We start from the raw sequence: 27,986 nt of genomic DNA on the forward strand, positions 1-27,986 counted from the left end.
GTAACTTAGAGAGACAGAGTCTTTCAGAAGAAAGATGGGCAGAGGTTCACCAATCTGTAAAAACCAAAATCTAGAAATTGGGATTTTCGGACCCTCAGGCATTAAAAACCCAGATGATTAATCTCCAGGGCAAGATATCCGAATAACTTAATAACTCTCTGCTCTCCCCTTCAGCAACTGCTCGCAACCTTGGGGTAACTATGGACAATCAGCTGTCCTTCTCCTCACATGTTGCTAATGCGGCTCATTCTTGTCGATTTCTTCTCTACAACATCCAAAATATTTGACCATTTCTGTCCACACAGGCTGCCCAGGTGCTTGTTTAGTCTATTGTCATTTTGAGACAGGACTACTGCAACTCTCTGCGCTGGTCTCCAAAAATGGACCAGCACCCTCTTACCTCAGAGACCTCATCACACCTCACACTGCACCACGCTGTCTGAGATCCTCCAGCACTGTTCGACTGGTACCACCTTCCCTCAGAATGAGAGGTAAGTATACTTAAAGGCTCTTCTCTGTTCTGGCACCGAGGTGGTGGAATGAACTTTCCCTATTCCATACAGCGGAGTCCCTGGCTATCTTTAATCGACGGGTGAAGACCTACCTCTACCGAAAACACTTAAATTCGAACTTTCCAAGTTTGCTTTGTAAAAACCAAGAGTTATAGTCTGATTTATATAAAGTTTGTAATCTAGCGTGCCAGTGTAGGTGTATTCATTGCTAGAGACTAAATGCCACAAATGTAAATGTAAATTAAAAAACAGGCATGATTCCGTAATAGAAATCACTGCATAGGCACAGAAACACCATGTCTATGAACACAGTTCATTTAAACTAATTAAAAACATTTGCCACATTATGAAACAAAAAAAAGACCCAGGACTGTTGAGCAGTTAGAATCCTGTATCAGACATGAACAAAACAACATTCCTCATTCAAAACTCCGGCAGCTGGTCTCCTCAGTTCCCTGCCAACTAGGAGCAAGCCAGAAGGCAACACAAAATATGGGGTTAACATGGATGAGTCAGAGGGAGACATTCCTGATCACCTGATCATTATCATCTTTACACTCTTTCTGTACACTCACCGGCCACTTTATTAGGTACCTATCCAACTGCTCGTTAACACAAATTTCTAATCAGCCAATCACATGGCAGCCACTCAGTGCATTTAGGCATGTAGACATGGTCAAGACAATCTGATGCAGTTCAAACCGAGTGTCAGAATGGGGAAGAAAGGTGATGGTGACGGGCTGGTCTGAATATTTCAGAAACTGCTGATCTACTGGGATTTTCACGCACAACCATCTCTAAGGTTTACAGAGAATGGTCAGAAAAAGAGAAAATATCCAGTGAGCGGCAGTTCAAATGCCTTGTTGATGCCAGAGGTCAGAGGAGAATGGCCAGACTGGTTCGAGCTGATAGAAAGGCAACAGTAACTAAAATAACCACTCGTTACAACCGAGATAGGCAGAAGAGCATCTCTGAATGCACAGCACGTCGAACCTTGAGGCGGATGGGCTACAGCAGCAGAAGACCACACCGGGTGCCACTCCTGACAGCTAAGAACAGGAAACTGAGGCTACAGTTCGCACAGGATCACCAAAATTGGACAATAGAAGATTGGAAAAAACGTTGCCTGGTCTGATGAGTCTCGATTTCTGCTACGACATTCGGATGGTAGGGTCAGAATTTGGCGTCAACAACATGAAAGCATGGATCCATCCTGCCTTGTATCAACGGTTCAGGCTGGTGATGGTGGTGTAATGGTGTGGGGGATATTTTCTTGGCACACTTTGGGCCCATTAGTACCAATTGAGCATCGTGTCAATGCCACAGCCTACCTGAGTATTGTTGCTGACCATGTCCATCCCTTTATGACCACAGTGTACCCATCTTCTGATGGCTACTTCCAGCAGGATAACGCGCCATGTCATAAAGCGCGAATCATCTCAGACTGATTTCTTGAACATGACAATGAGTTCACTGTACTCAAATGGCCTCCACAGTCACCAGATCTCAATCCAATAGAGCACCTTTGGGATGTGGTGGAACGGGAGATTCGCATCATGGATGTGCAGCCAACAAATCTGCAGCAACTGCGTGATGCTATCATGTCAATATGGACCAAAATCTCTGAGGAATGTTCCCAGTACCTTGTTGAATCTATGCCATGAAGGATTAAGGCAGTTCTGAAGGCAAAAAGGGGGTCCAACCCGGTACTAGTAAGGTGTACTTAATAAAGTGGCCAGTGAGTGTGTGTGTGTGTGTGTGTGTGTGTGTGTGTGTATATATATATATATATATATATATATATATATATATATATATATATATATATATATATATATATATATATATACAGTACAGACCAAAAGTTTGGACACACCTTCTCATTCAAAGAGTTTTCTTTATTTTCATGACTATGAAAATTGTAGATTCACACTGAAGGCATCAAAACTATGAATTAACACATGTGGAATTATATATGGAATTATATACATAACAAAAAAGTGTGAAACAACTGAAAAATGTCATATTGTAGGTTCTTCAAAGTAGCCACCTTTCGCTTTGATTACTGCTTTGAAAACTTTTTGAATGAGAAGGTCCAAACTTTTGGTCTGTACTGTATATATAACATAAACACCACAAAAATCAATTTTAAAATGAGTAAACATTAATTTTACTGATGCACTAAGTCCCAAATCAGCCCCAAAATCCGCCATGATGCACACAATTAACCCTCTGGGGTTGACAAACATGCTGCCGTGTTTTGTGGCAATATTTCCCCATAATGCTGAAAGAAACTTAAATTACTCAGTATTTTTTTGATCATACAGATAACAGCAATACATCATTCAAATCTGTAAAGGTCTTGCTTTAAAGACACATAAATAAAACAACCTGAATCTTAGTGAATACTTGCCACACAGATAGTAAATATGCGAATATAATGCTTGATATGTCTACTTTTAAATAAACCAATTCACATTAAAAACAAATATTCATGGTTATGTAATCCATATGAAAGTTAGAAGAGGCACAGTTTTTCCTGCCTATTGGTCTTCCTATTGCCTACAGGAGATCCAGATGATGAGGTATTCAGTTAAACATGTGGCCTGTGAAGTGAGGGTTTGAAACATATGTTAATATGGACTCTAGATGACTAAAATGTGTATTTTAAATATATGTTATGAAGATATTTAAGGTATAGATGGCATATAGAGTCACAAAAAGCAAAAAGCTTTGCAAAGCAAAGCAAAGCAAAGCAAAATAGGATAGATTTGAGGATTTGGCTATTTTATTTCATGTTGTGCTTTACAAGTGTTGTGTTTGTAGTGACAGGTAACAAAGTCAGTTTTTCAGTATTTTAGTTGTTTTTAATCAATGTAATAAAATATGTATTTTTAATTTGCAGTAAGGTTAATATGCTGGACTTTTAAGTAAACTTAAAAAAAATAAATAATTATATACATATATAATATATACACCAACCAGGCATAACTTTATGGCCACCGATCAGGCATAACATTATCATCACCTGCCTAATATTATGTTGGTCTCCCTTTTGCTGCCAAAACAGTCCCCGTCCATCAAGCATTAACAGACTTAACATCCTCAGCAATTTGAGATACAGGAGCTCGCTTGTTGGATCAGACCATATGGGCCAGCCTTCACTCCCCACTTGCATCAATGAGTCTTGGCCACCCATGACCCTGTCGCCGGTTCACCACTGTTCCTTCCTTGGACCACTTTTGATAGATACTGACCACTGCAGACCACGAACAACCCACAAGAGCTGCAGTTTTGAAGATGCTCTGACCCAGTCTGACCTAGCCATCACAATTTGGCCCTTGTCATACTCGCTCAGATCCTTATGCTTGCCCATTGTTCCTGCTTCTATCACTAATGTTGAGGACATAATGTTCACATGTTGCATGATATATTCCACACACTAACATATGCCATCATTAAGAGATAATCAGTGTTATTCAGGTCACTGGTCATAATGTTATAATGTCATAATGTTATGCCTAGTTGGTGTATTATACATATATTTCATATAATATATTAATATATATAATGTCTGGAAATGGCACACATTTGGTAAAATGCATACACTTACATATAAATGTAGTTGTGTAAATATATTTACATGTAAATTATATTTTTTGCCCAAACATTTACTCTATCATCCAAAATAAGTGTTTCTTTCAGTAGCTGGGTACAGGCTTTAATGTTTTAATCTCTACATTATCAGTTTGTTTGACTCATACCACATCCACATATACTGTATGCATCAAGGTGTGTTCTTTGTCACTAATTGCAGATTGTAACGAATACACACCCAAACACCCACACTTGAAGATCATCATTCAAAAGGTGTTAATATCAACAGGCTATAATAGTATCAAATTTGTGGCAAATAGTATAGCTCATTTAGGGTCTAGAGCAGGCTTATTATTTATTAGCATACGTATCATTGGCTGCTAATTTAAAGTTTGTTCTAGGTTCAATAAGATGCCTTTTGCATTTTTACAAACATAGAAGCTGTGTTGTGTTTTAATTTGACTTTAATTGTTTGCTTGTTTTTGACTCATATCACAGTAACACTTATGCACCAGGGTGTGCCATTGATAGGAAAAACATTTTTTCTGTACAGCATTTGAATGCCACACCTTGAAAAGTGTTACTTTGTATGTCAACATGCAAAAATGTATTATAAATTTAGATTTTAAGATGCAAGCACGTTCTGTATCTAAAATCTCGGAACAATTTTCGTGAGTGTTTGGTTGAGTTCATGTAGATGGTTTGAAAGAATTAAGTGTAGCAGTGTGGTCTACCCAGCAATGCAGATTTGAATTGCTCAGTAATCATTTGTGGTTGACGTGAAAAGCGCACCAACCAACCTCCAAATGGAGCTGATTGAACTCCAGTGTAGAGACACGCTCGAGTCAAAGTACGACTCTGTGTGTGCTGCACAGTTTCCATGTTTCCTCCCCGACACACTGCTCCAACTCCGTGCCCAAGCTGCTCAAATCTCTCTGTGTTCACCAGCACATATCTATGCGAGTAACTGTTAACTCTTTAATGAAGATGAACAAAACACCACTCAGGAGTCACACTGATGAACATCTTCACTCAATCCTGAGGATTTCCTCAGTTCAGAGCCTAAACCCAGACATGATGCACTTGCATCTAAGAAGAGATGCAGGTATCTGTCTTCAACCAATCAGAGTAAATCAGAGTGTAGCAAACTGAGTATGAATGAATGTTGTCTTTATGCACTTTTTCTACTCCAAGGCATGGACTGTTAATGGTTAGTAATTGAAGGAAATTATTATTATTTTTGGTTTTGTTGTTGGCCTGTGAAAAAAAAATGTACATCATAAAGGAATTTGTCATTCTACAGATAGAGAAAGAGACATAATAAGAACCAAATACCACTGATTTGTGTTTTATTTCAAATCAAATTTCTTATGTGTTTATAATATTAAGCTTTGGTTGTTCCAAATTTAATGTTTATGCAAAACTAAAGTTTGTTTCCATATAAAAAGGTTCAACATTACACATCTGGAGAGACAGAAAACATGCGCAATTGCAGTCAATCTTTAAATAAATATTAAGTTTGGCCCGCGACTTCGTCCCAGTTTTTAATTTTGGCCCACTGTGAATTTGAGTTTGACACCCCTGCTCTAGAGGTTTCTTCTTCATGTCATCTCAGGGAGTTTTTCCTTGCCACTGGCTCGCTCATCAATAACAAGCTTACAATTATAAACAACAAACTTATATATTCTTTTATAACCGCTTTATCTCTGTAAAGCTGCTTTGAGACAATTTTCATTATTAAAAACACTATTAAAATAAAAATTAGTTGACTTGAATACTGAAAACTGTCTGAAAGAACTGTTGGCTAAACTGTGTAGAATACAGGGGTGTAACTAACTAACTGTCATTATCTGTAGGATCTGAATTTATTTAGCACTCCAAACATGTGTATCTGTTTTCATATACAGATTTAAACCAGAAGCTGGAGTGAGCATACTACAAGAGTCAATCATTGATGGAAAAAATCCCCCTACAAATAGTTAGCTTTAATTAAAATTAAATTTTCCCTGGTGGTCTAGTGGTTAGGATGCGGTGCTCTTATCGCTGCGGCCTGGGTTCGATCCCCGGTCAGGGAACCGACCCCAGCCATTAGGGTTGTCTTAGTGCCGGTCCTAAGCCCGGATAAATAAGTAGGGTTGCGTTAGGAAGGGCATCCAGCGTAAAAACATGTGCAAAATCAAAACATGTGGATGGTCCACTGTGGCGACCCCTGATGGGAGAAGCTGAAAGAAAGTTTTTATTAAAATTACATTTATGAACATGTTTTTTTGTCCTATAAGCCAGGGTTATGGTTTTGTCATGTAAGTGCTTCAAACTACAGCACAGCCTACTAACCAGGCCACCAAGTACTGTACCTGACAACAATCATTGATTTTCATTCAAGTTTACTTTACTATTGATTAAACATCTGGGCTCAAACAGCTGAACACCCATATAAGTACCATTAGTACACCTTCACTTTGTGAAGTATGTTTCCCTCAACTCTTAATGTTGACTTTGTCAGTCATATCACTGTCTTTGCTTCGGATCTTTAAATCACTCTGGATCAAGGAATCAAATAATTCTGTAAATAAAATCAACGCATTGTTACTCTCTCTCTCTCTCTCTCTCTCTCTCTCTCTCTCTCTCTCAATCTCTCTCTCAATCTCTCTCTCTCTCTCTCTCTCTCTCTCTCTCTCAATCTCTCTCTCTCATACATATGTATATATATATATATATATATATATATATATATATATATATATATATATATATATATATATATATATATAATTTTTTTTACAAATAAAGATAGTATTTATTTATATTATTATTAAATAAATGGCATGCATTTAATGTGATTTAAAAAAGTGCAATAGAATCAATCCAAAGTGGAATACATATCAGAAGTTGGACTGTAAGTGATGATGCTTGTGGCACTGACAGAAGTTGTGCTGTTGCCATTTGTTGGTGGAGCCGTCTAATTGAAAGCTTGTATATTACTGCCGTGACAGCAAGCTGATAAGAAACATTCCTTGTATTTGACATAGGAATGTTGCGTTTTGTTCACTTTCCATTTGTGTCATTTTGCTCGTTATAGATAAGATTGATAAGAAAGACAAAAGCATGATTGGGAGGTGAAAGAGCATGATCGATATTTAATCTATGGTACACTGGTCCACGCCCGCAAAGGCATGAGTGTAGCTTATGAGTCAAGATAAATTAATCAAATACAGCAAAATAGTCATGGAAACCCTATGAATGTGCAAAATGTGAATATTCATCAAACAAGTAAAATAAATGAAAAATGATGACCATTATCTGAGACACAATTTGATCAAAAACACATCGAACTGTTGACTTTTATGACTTTGTTTCGAAAATAAGCATGCTTATGGAAATTTACTTCATGGAAAGGAATTATAAAACATTGTTTTATGTTTTTTATTTTTAAGTGAAAAATGATACTGGAGTAAAAGCACCCATGATCCATAAGGCTGAATGTGAGAGAGATTGTGATTTAGTAAGGAGCTGGTTGGCCAGTATGATGTTGAGAAAGGGCCAGGCCTTGGCCCCTCCTTGGAAGTCACACAATAGCAGGTGGTATATAAGCTAAAGGTAATGTATAAAGGTCTCTCACAAACGTTTGTGGGCCTTCAGGGTATCCACAAACCAGCCATGGGGAAGGACAGAGACAGTCCAAAATGGACTATTAGCTGGATCATACTCGTTATTGGAATAAGCTCCACTCAATCAGGTATGATAAAACTGTAATTTTATTTCCATTCTCTATCTTCTGCAAAATGACCCACAACTACTATTTGCCCCATCATGCACACACACACACACACACACACACACACACACACACACACACACACACACACACACACACACATGGGAAACCCACGTATTGTGGGCTTGGTGAATCATTTCTATCAATAAATGATTGAACTTCATCATAATGATCCAATTATATTTTAAATAAATGTTACATTAATGTTATTATAAAACTTTCACTGATGCAATATGGCTACAGGTCTACAGCAAAAAAATTATCTACAGCAAAAAAAATGCTAAATATAATGAATCAATAATTAAAAATGATCATTATTTAAAGTATATACCTGAATATATGACCATCACAATGACTTTTCCTTCTTTTCGACAGCAGATGGACCAGTTAACGTTTCACTACTGACCAAGACCATCTCTGGTGAGTCACACAGCTGTATCACACAGTTATAGATATTGTTTTACAAAGAAATGCCTTGCTGAAACTGGTATATTTTCAGGTGTGCATGTTTAATAACTTTGGTATAAATCTTTAAATTGTGCAGATGATTGTTGCTTTCTTTTTTAAATAAATTGATTTTGGATAGGAGTAGAGAAAATTCAAGCCAATATTCCCCCAAGCTGGAGTCAGGAAATCAATGATTTCAAGTAAAATCATATTTCTAATACTGTATATAGCGATGCACTTCAAATTCATATTAAAGATAAATTTTCAGTTCTAGAGTAAAGATGCATTCTTAAGATATAGCAAACTCTAGAGAAAAAATACATGCATCTTAAAATATATGACATAAAACATAGCAACAGGTTAATGAGAACAAAATATAGAACTTTTAGGGAAAGTGGAAGGGAGGGGACAAAAGAATTTAGAATGATATGACACAAAATTTGTATAATGAGTCTTTGATAAAATTGAATGCATCTAATTTTAACAGAAGAACAACAACACTGTCAAAGAACACTAAAAATGATATCTTATAATGATAAAAATATCAAGCAAAAATATTGAATTGTATTTAATACTTGAATATAGTGTCATTAATTTGGTATTTCCTATTGTATGATTACAGCAAAAGATACAGAAAATGATTAAACCTTCGAGATATGTTTGGTAGTTTATAGCTTCAAAATTGAAGCGGTTCTATAGACAGATCATTTTGGTCCTTTAAAAAATATATATAACTTTAAAGATATATAACTTTATAGAAATCTGCCAACAAGACTAATAAAGTGTGCAGATAGTATGTGTGTCCACATATATTGTAGGATTAATAAGGATTTTAATCAGGATTACTAATATGGATATATTTTATATATTTTCTGCAATCTTATAGCAGAAAATATCAGATAAATGTGACTTTATTTCTAAATATATAAGTGTGACTATACACATTTCTCTTGTTGGGGTATTTTTTATTTTACGTTTATCAAAATATAATCCATTAGAGCAAGCCTGTGTGTATGGGTCTAGTTGTTTTTCTGTTTGCTATGTCTTAATTTGATTAATTTGATTTTGGATGTATTTAGATATGTAAAGCATTAATTTCTAATCAAATACTGGCAGACTGGATTGGTATTCTTTCTTAAGTACTTAAGTACATTAGGATCAGATTTCTCTTGTGTGCTTCTACACAACAGGTCTGAGTCCGGCTCATAACGAACGAGTCTGCAGCACCTGGGGTAATTTTAATTTTAAAACCTACGATGGAGACTTTTTCCAGCTCCATTCCACCTGTAACTACATCCTGACATCACAGTGCTCAAGCAACTATGAAGACTTCAACATTCAGCTGAGGCGACAGGTCATCAATGGCGAGCCCCTGATCAGCAAGATCACCATGAAGCTTGATGGCACAGTAGTGGAACTTTCCAAAGGCTCCATCAGTGTAAATGGACACCAGTAAGTGACCTAAAAACAAATAGAAGACATTTAACAGTTGTATTAGTAGAAATAATGAAATAATGCTTAATGAAAATGTATAACCCCTCTCCACAGGGTCACTTTGCCTTACAGCCATTCTGGTGTCCTCATTGAGGAAAATCCCACTTACATTAAAGTCACTGCCAAGCTGGGACTTGTGGCCATGTGGAATGGAAATGATGCTTTCATGGTGAGTGTTTATTAAATATACGGTTACTCAAATAAATATATATATTTATATACTCACAATAGGAAATCCTTATATATAATACATATATATATATATATATATATATATATATATATATATATATATATATATATATATATATATATATATATATATATATATATATATATATATATATGTATTATATATAAGGATTTCCTATTGTGAGTATATAAGGAATGAGTTGGTAGGGCTTGCATACTGTGTGCATTTGTATAAAAATCTGTGCTTGAAGGTTTTCCATGAGTCCAACATTTTTCCTTGAGTCAGATTCATCATTTAATCACCCAAATTCTGCCCTTGTTCACAGGTGGAATTGGACAACAAATACAAAAATCAGACTTGCGGACTTTGCGGTGACTTCAATGGAGTTCAGCTCTATAATGAGTTCATCAAAAATGGTTGGTTTTGCATTTTAGATTGGAGGACAATTTATTATGCTTTTGTACTGTGTTTAATGTATGTTTATTTTTAGGACATTCTTAAATGTTATTATGCAGCAGTGATTGAATATTTAAATGTAAAAAATATTACCTAAAGTAACTGTGTTGTGTTTTTCCTTATGACATAAAAGGGGTTGAGATCTCACCATCAGACTACGCCCAATTTTCAAAGATGGACGCTCCGACGGAGAGCTGCAGTGAATCACCACCTCCTTCAGTGGACACCTGCATGAGACTGGTAAGAGCTAAAATCAATTTCTTAATCTTCTTCTTATTCTTCTTATTCTTATTATTAGATTAAAGTTTGTGATTTTTCTTCTTCTTCTTAGTATAATAATGAATTGTTATTTAATTACCTGCATAACTGTGAGAACATATATTTTGTTTCCTTGACAGACGTCAGTGTGTGAGCAGTTGTTCTCAAGTCCAGCTTTCAGTGACTGTGAAAACCTTGTCTCCCTCGACTACTTCATCAAAGCCTGTGAATCAGACATGTGCCAGTGCAGCAGCAACTCCACCAACGTCTGCCTGTGCAGCACCATTTCTGAGTTTTCACGCCAGTGTGTGCATGCTGGAGGAAAGCCGAACCAGTGGAGGACGGAGCAGTTCTGCCGTATGTGGAATTAAAAAGTTACACTACATGCTGATGTACTGCTATAGAATTTGAAATTGAACCATTGGGACACAATATATTGCAGTTATTTTGAAGTAAATCTGATTTGATTTTGTTTTACAGCCAAATCATGCCCTTATCCAAATATGGTGCATAAGGAGTGTGGAAACCCTTGCATTAATACCTGCTCGAATCCTGACCGAGGACAAGTTTGTGCGGAACACTGTATCGATGGCTGTTTCTGCCCTCCAGGTATCAAACTACATTCACTTCTCTGCTAATATATGTAAATCTTCTTCTTTTTCTTTCGGCTGCTCCCATTAGGGGTCGCCACAGCGGATCATCCGTATCCATATCCCCCTGTTCTCTACATCTGCCTCTTTTACACCAACTACCTGCATGTCTTCCCTCACCACACCATAACCCTCCTTCTTGGTCTTCCTCTTTCATCCTTCCTGGTGGCTCCATCCTCAGCATTCTCCTACCAATATAACTCATGTCCCTTCTCTGCACATGTCCAAACCATCTCAATCTCGCCTCCCTCACCTTGTCACCAAAACGTCCAACATGTGCTGTCCCTCTAATAAACCTATTTCTAATCCTGTCCATTGTCGTCACTCCCAACAAAAACCTTAACATCTTCAGCTCTGCTACCTTCAGCTCCACCTGCTGTCTTTTACTCAATGCCACTGTCTAATATATGTAAATAAGTCAAGTATTTTTCTTGCAGCCTTTTGGTAATTTCAACTACAAAAAATTATATATACTAATGAAAAAATATTACAGGTTTGGTCCTGGATGATCTGACTGGTCAAGGGTGCATTGCACAGGATCATTGCTCCTGCATTCACAATGGCAAAATCTATCAGACTGGTCAGACCTTTAGCAGCAACTGTAAAGAATGGTGAGGAGGATTCAATGCTTTTATGTGTCTTTGAGGAACCAAAAGATGTGTTAGCCTTCACTCAAAAAATCTAATTAATGTTGAGAACTTGATGGTCAGGTCACTTTTAGATGCTCTGTTTAGAAGGGCTGAAAAAGAAAGTATTATAACACAGATAAAACTGGATAAGAGGATTTGAAAATAAACAGTACTGTTAGTACTATCTGTAGTATCTGTAAAAGATATAGACCCTACTGAAAGATATATACCTTTATAAAATAGACCACAGCATTGAAGGGTTTTAATGCGGATTTGTGTACAATGGTGTTTCATGAGTTTTGATCATTTGATTTTTTTTAAATATTTTCTCGTGTTTAGCACGTGTACCTCTAACCAGTGGAGCTGCATACAGAAAGATTGCCCTGGTACATGCTCTGTGGAGGGTGGCTCTCACATCACAACGTTTGATGGAAAAACATATAACTTCCATGGTGACTGTACCTACATTCTGGCTGAGGTCAGTGTGCCGGTGTGAGAATTCTTATTTGAGTTCAATTTATTTATAACTCTTTATAAAAGAGTATTCATTCAGTGTTAAAATATGAGATATTCACTTACATATATCACTAAATATTTATTGTATTCCAAGCTTCTTACTTAACATTAACTTTTATTCCCATTTAATCACTGCATTGTCCAGGTCTCCACACTTGTTTATATTTTCTGAGCAATTTTTTTCCCATTAGACTCTCCCTCATGAACATATTCATTTATAATTTTCCATAATTTTCATCAATTTCTTAAAACACTTTTAATTGTCATTCTCGTTCTCTTCATTTATCTTGCACAACATGTTTAAACAGTTTCCGATTGCCTATATTTCAAGAATATGCAAATTATTGTTTCATGACAAGCTTAGCCTTCATTTGAGTCTTTTAAGCTTGAGTTTATTTGCATTAGACCTATTAAAGACATTGTTATTTACTGTTTTCTGAACACTTCTGCAACAATGGCAAATCTTTATATACCATTTGTGGTATATTTTTTTTTAAATCAGAACTTCTCTCTCTATTTTGGTTTAAGGTCTACACCATCTTCGTCATCCAATTTTTTTCTCTTGTCATCTTGTCATCTTGTCTTGTTTTTTTTCTTTCTTGAAAATGGGATTTATTGTATTTCAAATTCATTTATTCTTTATGTCTTTTACAATAGCCTTAAAAGGATATTGTACAGTTTACACCACATGCTCATTCTTTTAACTCTTGTGAAATGATCCTCACTTCCACCTTCACGAATACATATATTGTACACTTTTTTTCTTTTTAAAATTCATTTTATTTTGCTGACACATTTGCTTTCTTATACACATGTCCAGTGTCATATTCATCACATCTACATAAATGTTTTTTCTATCCACATCATATCATTTTTATTCTTTGACAATCCTGATAACATCTTATGCTGGTGATAAACAAAAAAACAGTATGCTTTTCCTGGAATCCCTCACCTCTCAGAACACTTCATATCTCTACATGTGATCTCTTTGTGTTAACTTGGACTTCCACTAATTCTAAATAAAATTTAGCTTGAGCTTATATACTTATCTGCTTATATACTTATCTGACATGTTGAAACTTTCTCTTTCACACCGAGGGCCAAGGAATTGTAAGTATAAATTTGAGGAGTGGCTAAAATGGGCCTTTTATTTATTTATTTATTTATTTATTTATTTATTTATTTATTTATTTATTTATTTATTTATTTATTTGTTTGTTTGTTTGTTTGTTTGTTTATTTAAACAAATTATTACTTAATTTTGCAATTCATTAATTACAATTTTCCACCCAAAAAATGAAACAATCAGTTCTATCGTTATGGATGTTGTTAATTTTTTTCTTCTCAGCAAACCAAAGGTGCTGAGTTTGTGGTTGTAGGGGACCTAGTGCGTTGTGGTTTAACGACTACTGAAACATGTCTGAAGGCCGTGACCCTGGCTCTGTCTGCAGGAAACACTGTGAGTAACATATTGTGAATATTAGAATGCTACATAATCCAGTTTTCTAGATTGTCATCTAAATAGTGTATAATGTAAGGGTAGGTTTGACAATGTAAGAGTGTGTAGTCCAGTATACTAATGCATAGTGTGTACATTTTGCTTCAGGTGTTTAACATCCAGCCTGACGGAAAGGTCTTTCTCAACCGAATCTACTCTCAGCTTCCTCTCTCTACAGGTGAGTAAATGTGTAAGAAGTGTATAACTATTTAAGAAAATGTTCATGTTTTTTATGTCTTGTTAATGCTACATTCAACTGGCAATCCTGTTTACTTTTTATTCAATTATAGCTGGTGTGAATGTTTTCCGCCCGACCACATTTTACATCATTGTCCAGACGTCTTTTGGGCTTCAGCTGGAGATTCAGCTTGTGCCCATCATGCAGGTTTACATAACAGTGGATGTGTCTCACAAGCAAAACTTACTGGGTTCGTTCAGCTCTCTAACTGTTCTATTAATGTTTAATGATTTAAAGTTTAAACATTAAACTGATTTCAGTGATCATCATTGTTTCAAACTACATCACTGTTTTATAAGTAATAAAATTTACTGATATTGCATTCATTACATTTGGTGCCAGTCAAAAGTTTGTACACTTTCCCTTCATCTTTTATTTAAATATTTACATTATTCATTAATACTGAAGACATCCAAACTATTATGTACTTAACAAAAAGTTATAAACACAGAATATGTTTTATATTTTTGATTCTTTAGAGTAGCTACAGTTAGCTTTGATGACAGCTTCACACACTCTCGGCATTCTCTCATCAGATTCACAAGGTAGTCACCTGGAATGGTTTTCAAATCACAGGTGTGCCTAGCCAAGAGTTAATTTTTGACATTTATGTCCCTCTTAATGTGCTTTAGACAATCATTTGTCCTGTGCAGAGGAAGGCGTGATTAAAAAAAAGACTTATTAGTGCTCCTATAACTACTGTTCAAATCTGTATTATGCAAGAAACACTCGGTTAAGTCGTTTCAATCTCAAGAAACTTTAATGTATCCCCAAGTATTGTCTCCAAAACCATCAAACGATATGAGGAAACATGCTCTTGAGAACCATCACAAGACAGGAAGACCAAAAGCTACCTCTGCTGCAGAGGATAAGTATATTAGGATTACCAGCCTCAAAAAAATATCTGATTTACATAAAATATCCAATCTTTTGATTGGTACTGTATGTAATTGAGAAAATTGCATGGGATACATTTATTAGAATTACAAGCACCAAAAACCACTGATTTACATTAAATACCCAAACTTTTGACTGGTACTATATGTAATTTAATGTAAGTTAGTACATTAAAGTATATACATATGCGTGTGTGTGTGTGTGTGTGTGTGTGTGTGTGTGTGTGTGTGTGTGTGTCTATTGAATACTGATTCTCTGATCTCTTATGATTAGGTCTGTGCGGAAACTTTAATGACGTCCAAAGTGATGATTTCACAACCATGAGTGGATCACGTGAAGGAACCGGTGTTGGTTTTGGGAACAGCTGGAGGACACGAGCTAGCTGTCCTGAAATGAAGAACACCTTTGAGAACCCATGTAGTCTCAGTGTGGAAAATGGTAACTCTTCATTCTCACCACCATTTGACTTAAAGTTGAACATAAAGACACTATAATTAAAAACGTTATACACTGACAGAAGCATAATCTTTTCATACTTAGATACAATTTGAAGAGTGTGTGGTAATGATGTATAATGATGTATTTATACAGTCAATTGGTGTGTTTAGTATTGTGTGATCAAACACACCTAACAAAAACTCAGAACAAAACTCAGGACAAAAGTTACACAGGACAATGTTCATCTCAATCATATGTTAATATACAAATAGTGGAAATTATCATTTTTATTTTTTAATTATCAGTACTTTGAAAATCACTAATCTGGGTATACTTGCAATTTCACTCTGTTTCCACATCCACACTAGGTAGTTAGGGCTCTTCATAATTATAGTGACTTTTTCTGCAGTTGCAAATCACATTGCAAAATATTGCTGCTCTATTTGACTGCAAGCTAAAAGCCAAATGTCATCATACAAAATTAACCTACAAACAATGGATTTTAATGTAAAATACAAGTTTTTTTATTCTTATTATTTCAGAAAAATATGCTCAGAAGTGGTGTTCCTTGCTGTCAGACCCTAATGGTGTTTTTGCTTCTTGTCACGCTGAGATCAGCCCAGATATCTACCAAAAGGTATGATGAAGTGGTAAATTGTATATTTAAACTCAGTAGCTTTCATTAGAGCACAATGTTTAACATGATGTTTTGCCCTTAAGAACTGCATATATGACACCTGCAACTGTGAGAACAGTGAGAACTGCATGTGTGCATCTCTCTCATCTTACGTACATGCCTGTGCTGCTAAAGGAATCTTGCTCACTGGCTGGAGGAGTGAAGTGTGCAGTAAGTAGGAACTTTTCCATATTTGCCAGTTTAATAGAATAATGGGTCATGATCTTCTAAACCCAATATCATGATTTGGTTACAGTGAAATATTCCACCAGCTGTCCAAGCACCATGGTTTACACCTATGACATCCGCAGTAGCACTCAGTCATGCCGCTGTCAAAGCGACCCAGATTTCACCTGCTCTGTGACCTTTGACCCAGTGGATGGATGTGTTTGTGCCGACGGAACATATCTCAGTGATAATGGCAAATGTGTTTCCCTGGATAAATGTTCCTGCTACTACAAAGGGTCTGTGATTCCTCCTGCAGAAGTCATCAGCAAAGACGGCGTCATGTGGTACATCATATTAACCAAGATTTGCATAAAACGTCTTTTTGTTCATTGTTTATGATTGGCAATAGATGGAAGCTTTCAAATCACTTTTAAACATTTCATAAACATCTCTTTTAGCACCTGTAAGAATGGCAAACTCAGCTGTATTGGATCTACCACCGATGAGCCATGTAAGTGCTATTATTTAATATCAAGCTTTTATGGAAATAGGATCATTTAATCATACAGTGTTTCATTTCCATCAATTACTTTATATAACTTTGTAAGAGATGCATTAATCATTAAAAAAAAATCAGGTCTTTACTTACACTAGTGCTTTACTAAGAGGATGTATACAGGGTTTTGTCTTGCAAATGAGTAATCTAGTACATTTTTGGTGCATCTGAAAACTATAAAAAAAACAGTAAAACCTTACATTTTAATATTTTTTGCACACATTAATACAAGCAAAAGAAGCCAATTATTTTTTTTTCATGTTAGATATTAACTATTTGATTGCAATTTATTAGCTCCCATTAGCATTTTAAAAGAAATATAAAAAGGCTTTTTATTCTGACATACAGTATAATGCCTGTCAATATATTCAATTGAATACAAAAATTGGGATTAAGAAATAAATAAAAAATAAAACTTCTTTCCAGCAATAATTTCTTAGTTGGATATTGTTCTTTTAAACCTAGAATATTAAATAGAACATTTTTGATGGGTTCAAACTTTACAAAAAAAGAAAAAATCATGAACACACAATGAAATTGTATTGTATTCTGTTTTTTGATGTCACATGTGGCAAGTCTCTGTTTTGGTAAACATTTAGGGCAACATAGGTACTATTTTGCAAAAGTACACTGGTGTGCACAATTTTACATTTTGGTAAGCATTTAAAACTTTATTGTGACTTTCCTTTTCAGCTTGTACCTCACCTATGGTGTTCTTTAACTGCTCTGATGCTACAGGATCTACAGGAGCTGAGTGCCAAAAGAGCTGTAACACTCTCGACATGCCCTGTGTAAGTTTATGAATATAAAATTTGAAAAGAAATTGAGTTGACCAGATACTATGAAACACTTCTTCACTTGAAAGGGAATTCTTATTTCTCCTAGAAATTATTTCAAACTACATTTACTAAAAAAATCCCACAAGTAGCTATCATTATTATGATTAATATTATGATTATGATTATGATAATGATGATGATGATGATGATTATTATTATTATTATTATTAAGTCAAATATTTTCTACAACAGATCAGCACAGAATGTGTCTCAGGCTGTATGTGTCCTGCGGGACTTGTGTCCGATGGGAAAGGCGGCTGCATTGATGAGGCTCTTTGTTCTTGCGTCCATAACAGTCAAATCTTTCAGCCTGGAGAATCCATTAAAGTCGACTGCAACACCTGGTAATGAATTAATGAACGAATGAGTAAATAAATTATTAAGTAACATTGGTTATAGTTATCTTAGTTGGTTGTAGTGGTTGAAATTGTAATATTTACAGTATTCACATGGACACTATAAAACCTCTGTTCGCAATCACAAAAAGGTGAAGTCTCTTTTCCCTGCAGTGTGCATATGGCCATAGACTTGCTATGCAGTTTTTGTTGATCTCTTCACCTGAATGTAAACACTGACCAGCCACTGTGGGAAAATTGACAAGAATACTGTATTTTTGTCTCCTTTGAACAAAGCACATGCAAAGACAGGAAATGGCAGTGTAGCACAGAATTGTGCCACGGGACCTGTACGGTGTATGGTGATGGCCATTACATAACATTTGATGGAAAAAGATACACCTTTGATGGCGACTGCGAATACACTCTCGTCAGAGTAAGTACATTTTCCGGATAAGATCATGTGAATTTCAAGCTAATTTTTTCATGTTTGTAATTAGCCATAGATTGTGTAGAATGCTTGATAAACAAACAAAAAAAAACAATAAATACATTTTGTGTACACCACTTAGCTTAAACAAGAAACACAAAAAAACTATATTTAAGAAGAATGAAAGCCCAAAAACTACAATTCATGAATATATAATGACATAGATATTGTTTTTGTAATTATTTTAGGATCATTGCAGCCACAGCAATACCAGCGGCACTTTCAGAGTAATCACAGAAAACATTCCCTGTGGAACAACTGGCACCACCTGCTCCAAAGCAATCAAACTCTTTCTGGGGGTGAGGTTTTCAGTTTGATATTGTTTTTCTTGCTAAATCTTTGTTAAATGATAACAATCTGTCAGAATAATTGTGGGTATCATACAATCTCAACAATGTTTTAGCTTCACCAAAAACTTTTTTCAAATGAACCACCTTGCATCACTGCTACAAAACTAAGTTCTACTCCTTATAGAGCCTTCAAGGGCACACAGATAACTCATTTTATAATATAAACATATTTTCTTTTCCAGAGTAATGAGCTTTTACTAACAGATGGAGGCTATGAAGTTATTCAGAGAAATGCAGGAGATGAAATTCCCTATCAGATTAGTGTGAAGGGAATTTACATGGTTATTGAAGCTAATAATGGGTTAATTCTAATGTGGGACAAGAAGACAAGTATATTCATTAAGCTAAGCCCTGACTTTAAGGTATGTATACATGCATAAGGATTAGCTAATAATACAATTATAAATAAAAAGAATAAAGCAACTGCAATAAATCTTTCATGACAGGGCGAAGTCTGTGGTCTTTGCGGAAATTATGATGGCAACACAAAAAATGACTTCACCTTGAGAAACCAAGGTGTGGTAAACAATGCACTGGAATTTGGAAACAGCTGGAAGGAGTCATCCAGTTGCCCTGATGCAAGTCAGATCAAAAATCCATGTACCTTTAACCCCTATCGGCAAGCCTGGGCTCAGAAACAGTGCAGCATCATCATGAGTGAAATCTTTGTGACCTGTCACACACATGTATGTTTTCTTGCCCAGAGTGGACTGCAGCTATTTGTTCAATGACATTAATACTTTTGATTTTCGGAAAATAGTGCTAATGTTGGCGCTATGACATTTTTTTTTAAAGGTTGACCCTGCACCGTATTATTCTGCATGCGTCAGAGATGCATGTGCATGTGATAGTGGTGGAGATTGCGAGTGCTTCTGCACAGCTGTAGCTGCTTATGCGGAAGCTTGTAACGAGGGTGAAGTATGTGTTGCATGGAGAACACCAAAAGTCTGCCGTGAGTTTCTCTAGATTTCAGTGTCAAGTTTAAACCAGAGGTTGATGATTACAGGTTTGAATTAATGAACTCTTGGGTGTGAATTTATGATCACGCAGCACTGTTTTGTGATTACTACAATCCTCCTGATGAGTGTGAATGGCACTACAAACCTTGTGGATCACCCTGTATGAAGACCTGCAGGAACCCTGATGGAACATGCTCCAGTCAGATACCACCATTGGAAGGTATTCAAATGATTTTCAGCTGACACAATTTCATAATCACGTTTCATCAGTACAACCAGGTCTCTTAAGTTAACCTATACTGTACAGCAGTTAACTTTGGGAATTTATTCATAACACATTACTCGTTAGGCTGTTACCCGAAATGCCCTGTTGATCAGCCATATTTTGATGAGGACACAATGAAATGTGTGAAAAAGGAAAGCTGTGGCTGCTATTACAAAGCGAAACATTTCAACAATGGAGACGAGGTTCCAAGCACAAAAAATTGCCAGAAATGGTAAGTTTTGCTTTACACATGCAAAGGCAATTTTGTTTCATTGATTTATTGTACTTAGAATGTGTTTGTTTTTAAGCTATTGCAGTGCATCAGAAATCGATTGTGAAACAGATGACAGTGGTAAGAATTGTTACAATTACAATTTAGAGTACTCTAAATATTTATGAGCAATTAAAACTAAACGGTGAGTAAATTAAAATCTTTGTTACTTTAACTCTGCAGCTTGTACCTGCCAATATAAAGGAACAATATATCACTATGGTGACACTGTTTACAACACTACTGATGGATATGGCAACTGCATCACAGCTAAATGTGGAAAAAATGGAAATCTTGACAGGGCTTCATATCCTTGCCCTACAACACTACCACCAACAACAACTGTCTTCGACTTCTCTTCAACATCTGGTTAGTGCTGGGTCAATTTGTCAAGTACCTAATTCTGTATTTAATAAACAGATATTTGTCTGGTAGTTAGGTGATACAGACAAACTAATTACATTATGAATGACAGTTAATTACAAAACTAAAGCTTTAACTCATCTCATGAGCTAACTCATCTAAAGGTCAATTATTAAATAGTGTTAATAGTGACTGGAAAGGGATTTTGTTTTAATTCACAGAAAGTGGGACATTTTAAATTTTCACATGACTGGTGCATTAGATAAAGCAAGATTACGGTAGGCTTTTAAATGGGTTTTTTTTAGTTGGATAATTCACTTCAAATTCCCCATTGGAATTTATTGTTGTGCATGTTCCATATCAATCGATCAAAAAGAAACAAGGAAAGAATTTAAAAGAACCTGTTAAACCATACAGAAAAAAATCTGAATATGAAATGTCTTTATTTTTTAAAGGAAATAAATAAATGTATAGGATTTTTTTTTTTTACTGAAATCAGGAACAAAAATCAAAAAAGCTTTTGTGTGAAATATCTCTGATGTACATTTTCACTTAGATTGTTCTTTGAATGCATTAAATGCATTTGTATTTCAGTGTCTACTATGCATCCCAGTACCCTAGTGTCAACACAACCAGCAACGACAACAGGTCCAACATCTACTACATGCCAGCAATTATGTGAATGGTCAAAATGGTTCGACACAACATTCCCCACACCTGGATCAAGTGGAGGTGACTCTGAAACATACAAAAATATTAGAGAGGCTGGTTACAAGATCTGTGAACAACCATCCAAAATAGAATGCCGTGCTGAAAAGTATCCAAATAAAAGCATAAATGAAGTTGGGCAGAATGTTGAGTGTAATGTTAACATAGGTTTGATATGCAAAAATGAAGAGCAGTCTGGCCCGTTTCCATTATGTTTGAACTACCGGATACGAGTTTACTGCTGTGATACGAGTCACTGCACACCATCAACATCACCACCAATATCAACAACAGCAATTGTAACCACCCAAACAAGACCAACTTGTGAAGTTTGTTCATGGACACCATGGATGAACGTTGATTATCCGGAATATGGACCAGAAGGAGGGGACAATGAAACTATCAAAAATATTATTAAATCAGGTCGCTATAAAGTATGTGAAAAACCAGCTAAAGTTGAGTGTCAAGCAGTACAATATCCAGGGGTACCAATATCAGAGTTACTCCAAAATGTAACCTGCAGTAACCAAGGTCTACTTTGTGAAAATAAATATCAGAGTCTAATTTGCCTTGATTATGAGGTTAAAGCAGAATGTTGTGAGCGAACAGAATGTACACAAATAACAACGACAACAACACCAACAACTACACCAAAAACAACAACAACAATGATCCCCACTACAACATCACCATTTACACCAAAGCCAACAAGTCAAACTCATACCCCAATATCATGCACAGTTGACTGTTCTTGGTCTGACTGGATGGACTTTGGCCCTCCCACAACTGGTCCTAACGGTGGTGAAGTTGTCCCAATAAAAAGGATTAGTGACACTTATCCTATGATCTGCTCCACCCCAACAAAAGTTGAATGCAGAGCAAAACTCTTCCCTGATAAGGCCCTTTCAGAAGTGGGGCAGGAATTGACATGTAATGCCCAAGATGGATTAATTTGTCTCAACCAAGATCAAGGTCTTCAGGAGCAGTGCTTTGACTATGAACTCAGAGTGTATTGTTGTGAAATGAAAGGAGTTGGGTGTACTACTACTCACACTCCAATTTCCAGCACAACAATGACAACACCTGAAACACCAAAAACTACACCCAAGACAACACCAACAACTGCACCCACATCAACACCCACAACTACACCCACAACAACAACTACTACTACACCAACAACAACAACTACACCCACAACAACACAAACAACTACACCCACAACAACACAGACAACGACACTCACAACAACACCAACAACACAAACAACTACACCCACAACTACACCCAAAACAAAACAAACAACTACACCCACAACAACACAAACAACTACACCCACAACAACACCAACAACTACACCCACAACAACACAAACAACTACACCCACAACAACTCCAACAACTACACCAACAACTACACCGACAAATACACCCACAACAATACTGACAACTACACTCACAACAACAACGACCCCCTCTACAACATCACCATTAACACCCAAGCCTACAAGTCAAACTCATACCACAAAATCATGCACAGTTGACTGCTATTGGTCTGACTGGATGGACTTTGGCCCTCCGACAACTGGTCCTAATGGTGGAGAAGTTGTCCCAATAAAAAGGATTAGTGACACTTATCCTATGATCTGCTCCACCCCGACAAATGTTGATTGCAGAGCAAAACTCTTCCCTGATATTGCCCTCTCAGAATTGGGGCAGGAATTGACATGTAATGCCCAAGATGGATTAATTTGTCTCAACCAAGATCAAGGTCTTCAAGAGCAGTGCTTTGACTATGAAATCAGAGTGTATTGTTGTGAAATGAAAAGAGTTGGGTGTACTACTACTCACACTCCAATTTCCAGCACAACAATGACAACACCTGAAACACCAACGACTACACCCATGACAACAAATACACCCACAACTACACTTACAACTACACCCACAACAACTACACCCACAACAACAACAATTACTACTACTACACCAACAACAACAAGAACACCAACAACAACTACACCCTCAACAACACAAACAACTAAACCCACAACAACACCGACAACTACACTCACAACAACACCAAGAACTACACCCACAACAACACTGACAACTACACTCACAACAACAACAACGACCCCCTCTACAACATCACCATTAACACCAAAGCCTACAAGTCAAACTCATACCACAAAATCATGCAGAGTTGACTGTTCTTGGTCTGACTGGATGAACTTTGGCCCTCCTACAACTGGTCCTAATGGTGGTGAAGTTGTCTCTATAAAAAGGATTAGTGACACTTATCCTATGATCTGCTCCACCCCAACAAAAGTTGAATGCAGAGCAAAACTCTTCCCTGATATGGACCTTTCAGAATTGGGACAGGATTTGACATGTAATTCCCACGATGGATTAATTTGTCTTAACCAAGATCAAGGTCTTCAGGGGCAGTGCTTTGACTATGAAATCAGAGTGTATTGTTGTGAAATGAAAGGAGTTGGGTGTACTACTACTACTCCCACTACAACCCCAACAACAACACCCACAACTACACCCACAACACCAACAACTACACCCACAACAACACCACCACCACCAACAACAACATCAACGACCCCCACTGCAACATCACCATTAACACCAAAGCCTACAAGTCAAACTCATACCACAAAATCATGCACAGTTAACTGTTCTTGGTCTGACTGGATGGACTTTGGCCCTCCTACAACTGGTCCTAATGGTGGTGAAGATGTCCCAATAAAAAGGATTAGTGACACTTATCCTATGATCTGCTCCACCCCAACAAAAGTTCAATGCAGAGCAAAACTCTTCCCTGATATGGACCTTTCAGAATTGGGACAGGATTTGACATGTAATTCCCACGATGGATTAATTTGTCTTAACCAAGATCAAGGTCTTCAGGGGCAGTGCTTTGACTATGAAATCAGAGTGTATTGTTGTGAAATGAAAGGAGTTGGGTGTACTACTACTACTCCCACTACAACCCCAACAACAACACCCACAACTACAACCACAACATCAACAACCACACCCACAACACCACCAACAACAACATCAACGACCCCCACTACAACATCACCATTAACACCAAAGCCTACAAGTCAAACTCATACCACAAAATCATGCACAGTTGACTGCTCTTGGTCTGACTGGATGGACTTTGGCCCTCCTACAACTGGTCCTAATGGTGGTGAAGTTGTCCCAGTAAAAAGGATTAGTGACACTTATCCCATGATCTGCTCCACCCCAACAAAAGTTCAATGCAGAGCAAAACTCTTCCCTGATATGGACCTTTCAGAATTGGGACAGGATTTGACATGTAATTCCCACGATGGATTAATTTGTCTTAACCAAGATCAAGGTCTTCAGGGGCAGTGCTTTGACTATGAAATCAGAGTGTATTGTTGTGAAATGAAAGGAGTTGGGTGTACTACTACTACTCCCACTACAACCCCAACAACAACACCCACAACTACAACCACAACATCAACAACCACACCCACAACACCACCAACAACAACATCAACGACCCCCACTACAACATCACCATTAACACCAAAGCCTACAAGTCAAACTCATACCACAAAATCATGCACAGTTGACTGCTCTTGGTCTGACTGGATGGACTTTGGCCCTCCTACAACTGGTCCTAATGGTGGTGAAGTTGTCCCAATAAAAAAGATTAGTGACACTTATCCTATGATCTGCTCCACCCCAACAAAAGTTAAATGCAGAGCAAAACTCTTCCCTGATATGGACCTTTCAGAATTGGGACAGGATTTGACATGTAATTCCCACGATGGATTAATTTGTCTTAACCAAGATCAAGGTCTTCAGGGGCAGTGCTTTGACTATGAAATCAGAGTGTATTGTTGTGAAATGAAAGGAGTTGGGTGTACTACTACTACTCCCACTACAACCCCAACAACAACACCCACAACTACACCCAGAACAACACCCACAACTACAACACCACCAACAACAACATCAACGACCCCCACTACAACATCACCATTAACACCAAAGCCTACAAGTCAAACTCATACCACAAAATCATGCACAGTTGACTGCTCTTGGTCTGACTGGATGGACTTTGGCCCTCCTACAACTGGTCCTAATGGTGGTGAAGTTGTCCCAGTAAAAAGGATTAGTGACACTTATCCCATGATCTGCTCCACCCCAACAAAAGTTCAATGCAGAGCAAAACTCTTCCCTGATATGGACCTTTCAGAATTGGGACAGGATTTGACATGTAATTCCCACGATGGATTAATTTGTCTTAACCAAGATCAAGGTCTTCAGGGGCAGTGCTTTGACTATGAAATCAGAGTGTATTGTTGTGAAATGAAAGGAGTTGGGTGTACTACTACTACTCCTACTACAACCCCAACAAAAACACCCACAACTACAACCACAACATCAACAACCACACCCACAACACCAACAACAACAACATCAACGACCCCCACTACAACATCACCATTAACACCAAAGCCTACAAGTCAAACTCATACCACAAAATCATGCACAGTTGACTGCTCTTGGTCTGACTGGATGGACTTTGGCCCTCCTACAACTGGTCCTAATGGTGGTGAAGTTGTCCCAATAAAAAAGATTAGTGACACTTATCCTATGATCTGCTCCACCCCAACAAAAGTTAAATGCAGAGCAAAACTCTTCCCTGATATGGACCTTTCAGAATTGGGACAGGATTTGACATGTAATTCCCACGATGGATTAATTTGTCTTAACCAAGATCAAGGTCTTCAGGGGCAGTGCTTTGACTATGAAATCAGAGTGTATTGTTGTGAAATGAAAGGAGTTGGGTGTACTACTACTACTCCCACTACATCCCCAACAACAACACCCACAACAACGCCCACAACAACATCCAGCACAACAATGACAACAACACCTTCAACAACCCCAACAACACCACCAACAACTACACCCACAACAACAACAATGACCCCCACTACAACATCACCATTAACACCAAAGCCTACAAGTCAAATTCATACCCCAATATCATGCAGAGTTGACTGCTCTTGGTCTGACTGGATGGACTTTGGCCCTCCTACAACTGGTCCTAATGGTGGTGAGGTTGTGCCAATAAAAAGGATTAGTGCCACTTATCCTATGATCTGCTCCACCCCAACAAAAGTTAATTGCAGAGCAAAACTCTTCCCTGATATGGCCCTTTCAGAATTGGGGCAGGAATTGACATGTAATGCCCAAGATGGATTCATTTGTCTCAACCAAGATCAAGGTCTTCAGGGGCAGTGCTTTGACTATGAAATTAGAGTGTATTGTTGTGAAATGAAAGGAGCTGGGTGTACTACTACTACTTCCACTACAACCCCAACAACAACACCCACAACTACACCCACAACACCAACAACTACACCCACAACAACACCACCACCAACAACAACAACAACAACAACAACTACAACAACATCAACAAACCCCACTACAACATCACCATTAACACCAAAGCCTACAAGTCAAACTCATACCACAAAATCATGCACATTTGACTGCTCTTGGTCTGACTGGATGGACTTTGGCCCTCCTACAACTGGTCCTAATGGTGGTGAAGTTGTCCCAATAAAAAGGATTAGTGACACTTATCCCATGATCTGCTCCACCCCAACAAAAGTTGAATGCAGAGCAAAACTCTTCCCTGATATAGAAATTTCAGAATTGGGACAGGATTTGACATGTAATTCCCAAAATGGATTAATTTGTCTTAACCAAGATCAAGGTCTTCAGGGGCAGTGCTTTGACTATGAAATCAGAGTGTATTGTTGTGAAATGAAAGGAGTTGGGTGTACTACTACTACTCCCACTACAACCCCAACAACAACACCCACAACAACGCCCACAACAACATCCAGCACAACAATGACAACAACACCTACAACAACCCCAACAACACCACCAACACCTACACCCACAATAACAACAACAACAATGACCTCCACTACAACATCACCATTAACACCAAAGCCTACAAGTCAAATTCATACCCCAATATCATGCAGAGTTGACTGCTCTTGGTCTGACTGGATGGACTTTGGCCCTCCTACAACTGGTCCTAATGGTGGTGAGGTTGTGCCAATAAAAAGGATTAGTGACACTTATCCTATGATCTGCTCCACCCCAACAAAAGTTAATTGCAGAGCAAAACTCTTCCCTGATATGGCCCTTTCAGAATTGGGGCAGGAATTGACATGTAATGCCCAAGATGGATTCATTTGTCTCAACCAAGATCAAGGTCTTCAGGGGCAGTGCTTTGACTATGAAATTAGAGTGTATTGTTGTGAAATGAAAGGAGCTGGGTGTACTACTACTACTTCCACTACAACCCCAACAACAACACCCA

The 27,986-nt window shown here is 37.3% G+C and overlaps 1 protein-coding gene across 1 annotated transcript in view; it reads left to right on the forward strand.

The window, feature by feature from the left end:
- The window catches only part of LOC310736180 (mucin-5B-like), a gene marked incomplete at its 5' end in the record, with an annotated part of 51,373 nt that overhangs the window by 7,807 nt on the left and 15,580 nt on the right, over positions 1-27,986 (forward strand). Inside the window, 33 exons of the mRNA XM_083559554.1 lie at positions 7,749-7,845; positions 9,522-9,783; positions 9,880-9,994; positions 10,344-10,434; positions 10,608-10,714; positions 10,873-11,089; positions 11,213-11,341; positions 11,820-11,826; positions 12,351-12,501; positions 13,876-13,986; positions 14,134-14,203; positions 15,434-15,598; positions 16,141-16,235; positions 16,319-16,445; positions 16,531-16,786; positions 16,901-16,953; positions 17,692-17,789; positions 18,030-18,181; positions 18,470-18,608; positions 18,851-18,961; positions 19,195-19,374; positions 19,459-19,698; positions 19,808-19,964; positions 20,063-20,191; positions 20,321-20,468; positions 24,072-24,230; positions 24,549-24,698; positions 25,017-25,166; positions 25,485-25,631; positions 25,950-26,099; positions 26,418-26,635; positions 26,925-27,027; positions 27,423-27,617. Of these exons, the coding sequence (XP_083415680.1) occupies positions 7,749-7,845; positions 9,522-9,783; positions 9,880-9,994; positions 10,344-10,434; positions 10,608-10,714; positions 10,873-11,089; positions 11,213-11,341; positions 11,820-11,826; positions 12,351-12,501; positions 13,876-13,986; positions 14,134-14,203; positions 15,434-15,598; positions 16,141-16,235; positions 16,319-16,445; positions 16,531-16,786; positions 16,901-16,953; positions 17,692-17,789; positions 18,030-18,181; positions 18,470-18,608; positions 18,851-18,961; positions 19,195-19,374; positions 19,459-19,698; positions 19,808-19,964; positions 20,063-20,191; positions 20,321-20,468; positions 24,072-24,230; positions 24,549-24,698; positions 25,017-25,166; positions 25,485-25,631; positions 25,950-26,099; positions 26,418-26,635; positions 26,925-27,027; positions 27,423-27,617 (4,679 nt within the window). The remainder of the gene's footprint in view (positions 1-7,748; positions 7,846-9,521; positions 9,784-9,879; positions 9,995-10,343; positions 10,435-10,607; positions 10,715-10,872; positions 11,090-11,212; positions 11,342-11,819; positions 11,827-12,350; positions 12,502-13,875; positions 13,987-14,133; positions 14,204-15,433; positions 15,599-16,140; positions 16,236-16,318; positions 16,446-16,530; positions 16,787-16,900; positions 16,954-17,691; positions 17,790-18,029; positions 18,182-18,469; positions 18,609-18,850; positions 18,962-19,194; positions 19,375-19,458; positions 19,699-19,807; positions 19,965-20,062; positions 20,192-20,320; positions 20,469-24,071; positions 24,231-24,548; positions 24,699-25,016; positions 25,167-25,484; positions 25,632-25,949; positions 26,100-26,417; positions 26,636-26,924; positions 27,028-27,422; positions 27,618-27,986) is intronic.

The sequence above is a fragment of the Silurus aristotelis genome (genome assembly GCF_946808225.1).
Source record: "Silurus aristotelis genome assembly, chromosome: 13".
In the NCBI taxonomy this organism is placed as follows: domain Eukaryota; kingdom Metazoa; phylum Chordata; class Actinopteri; order Siluriformes; family Siluridae; genus Silurus; species Silurus aristotelis.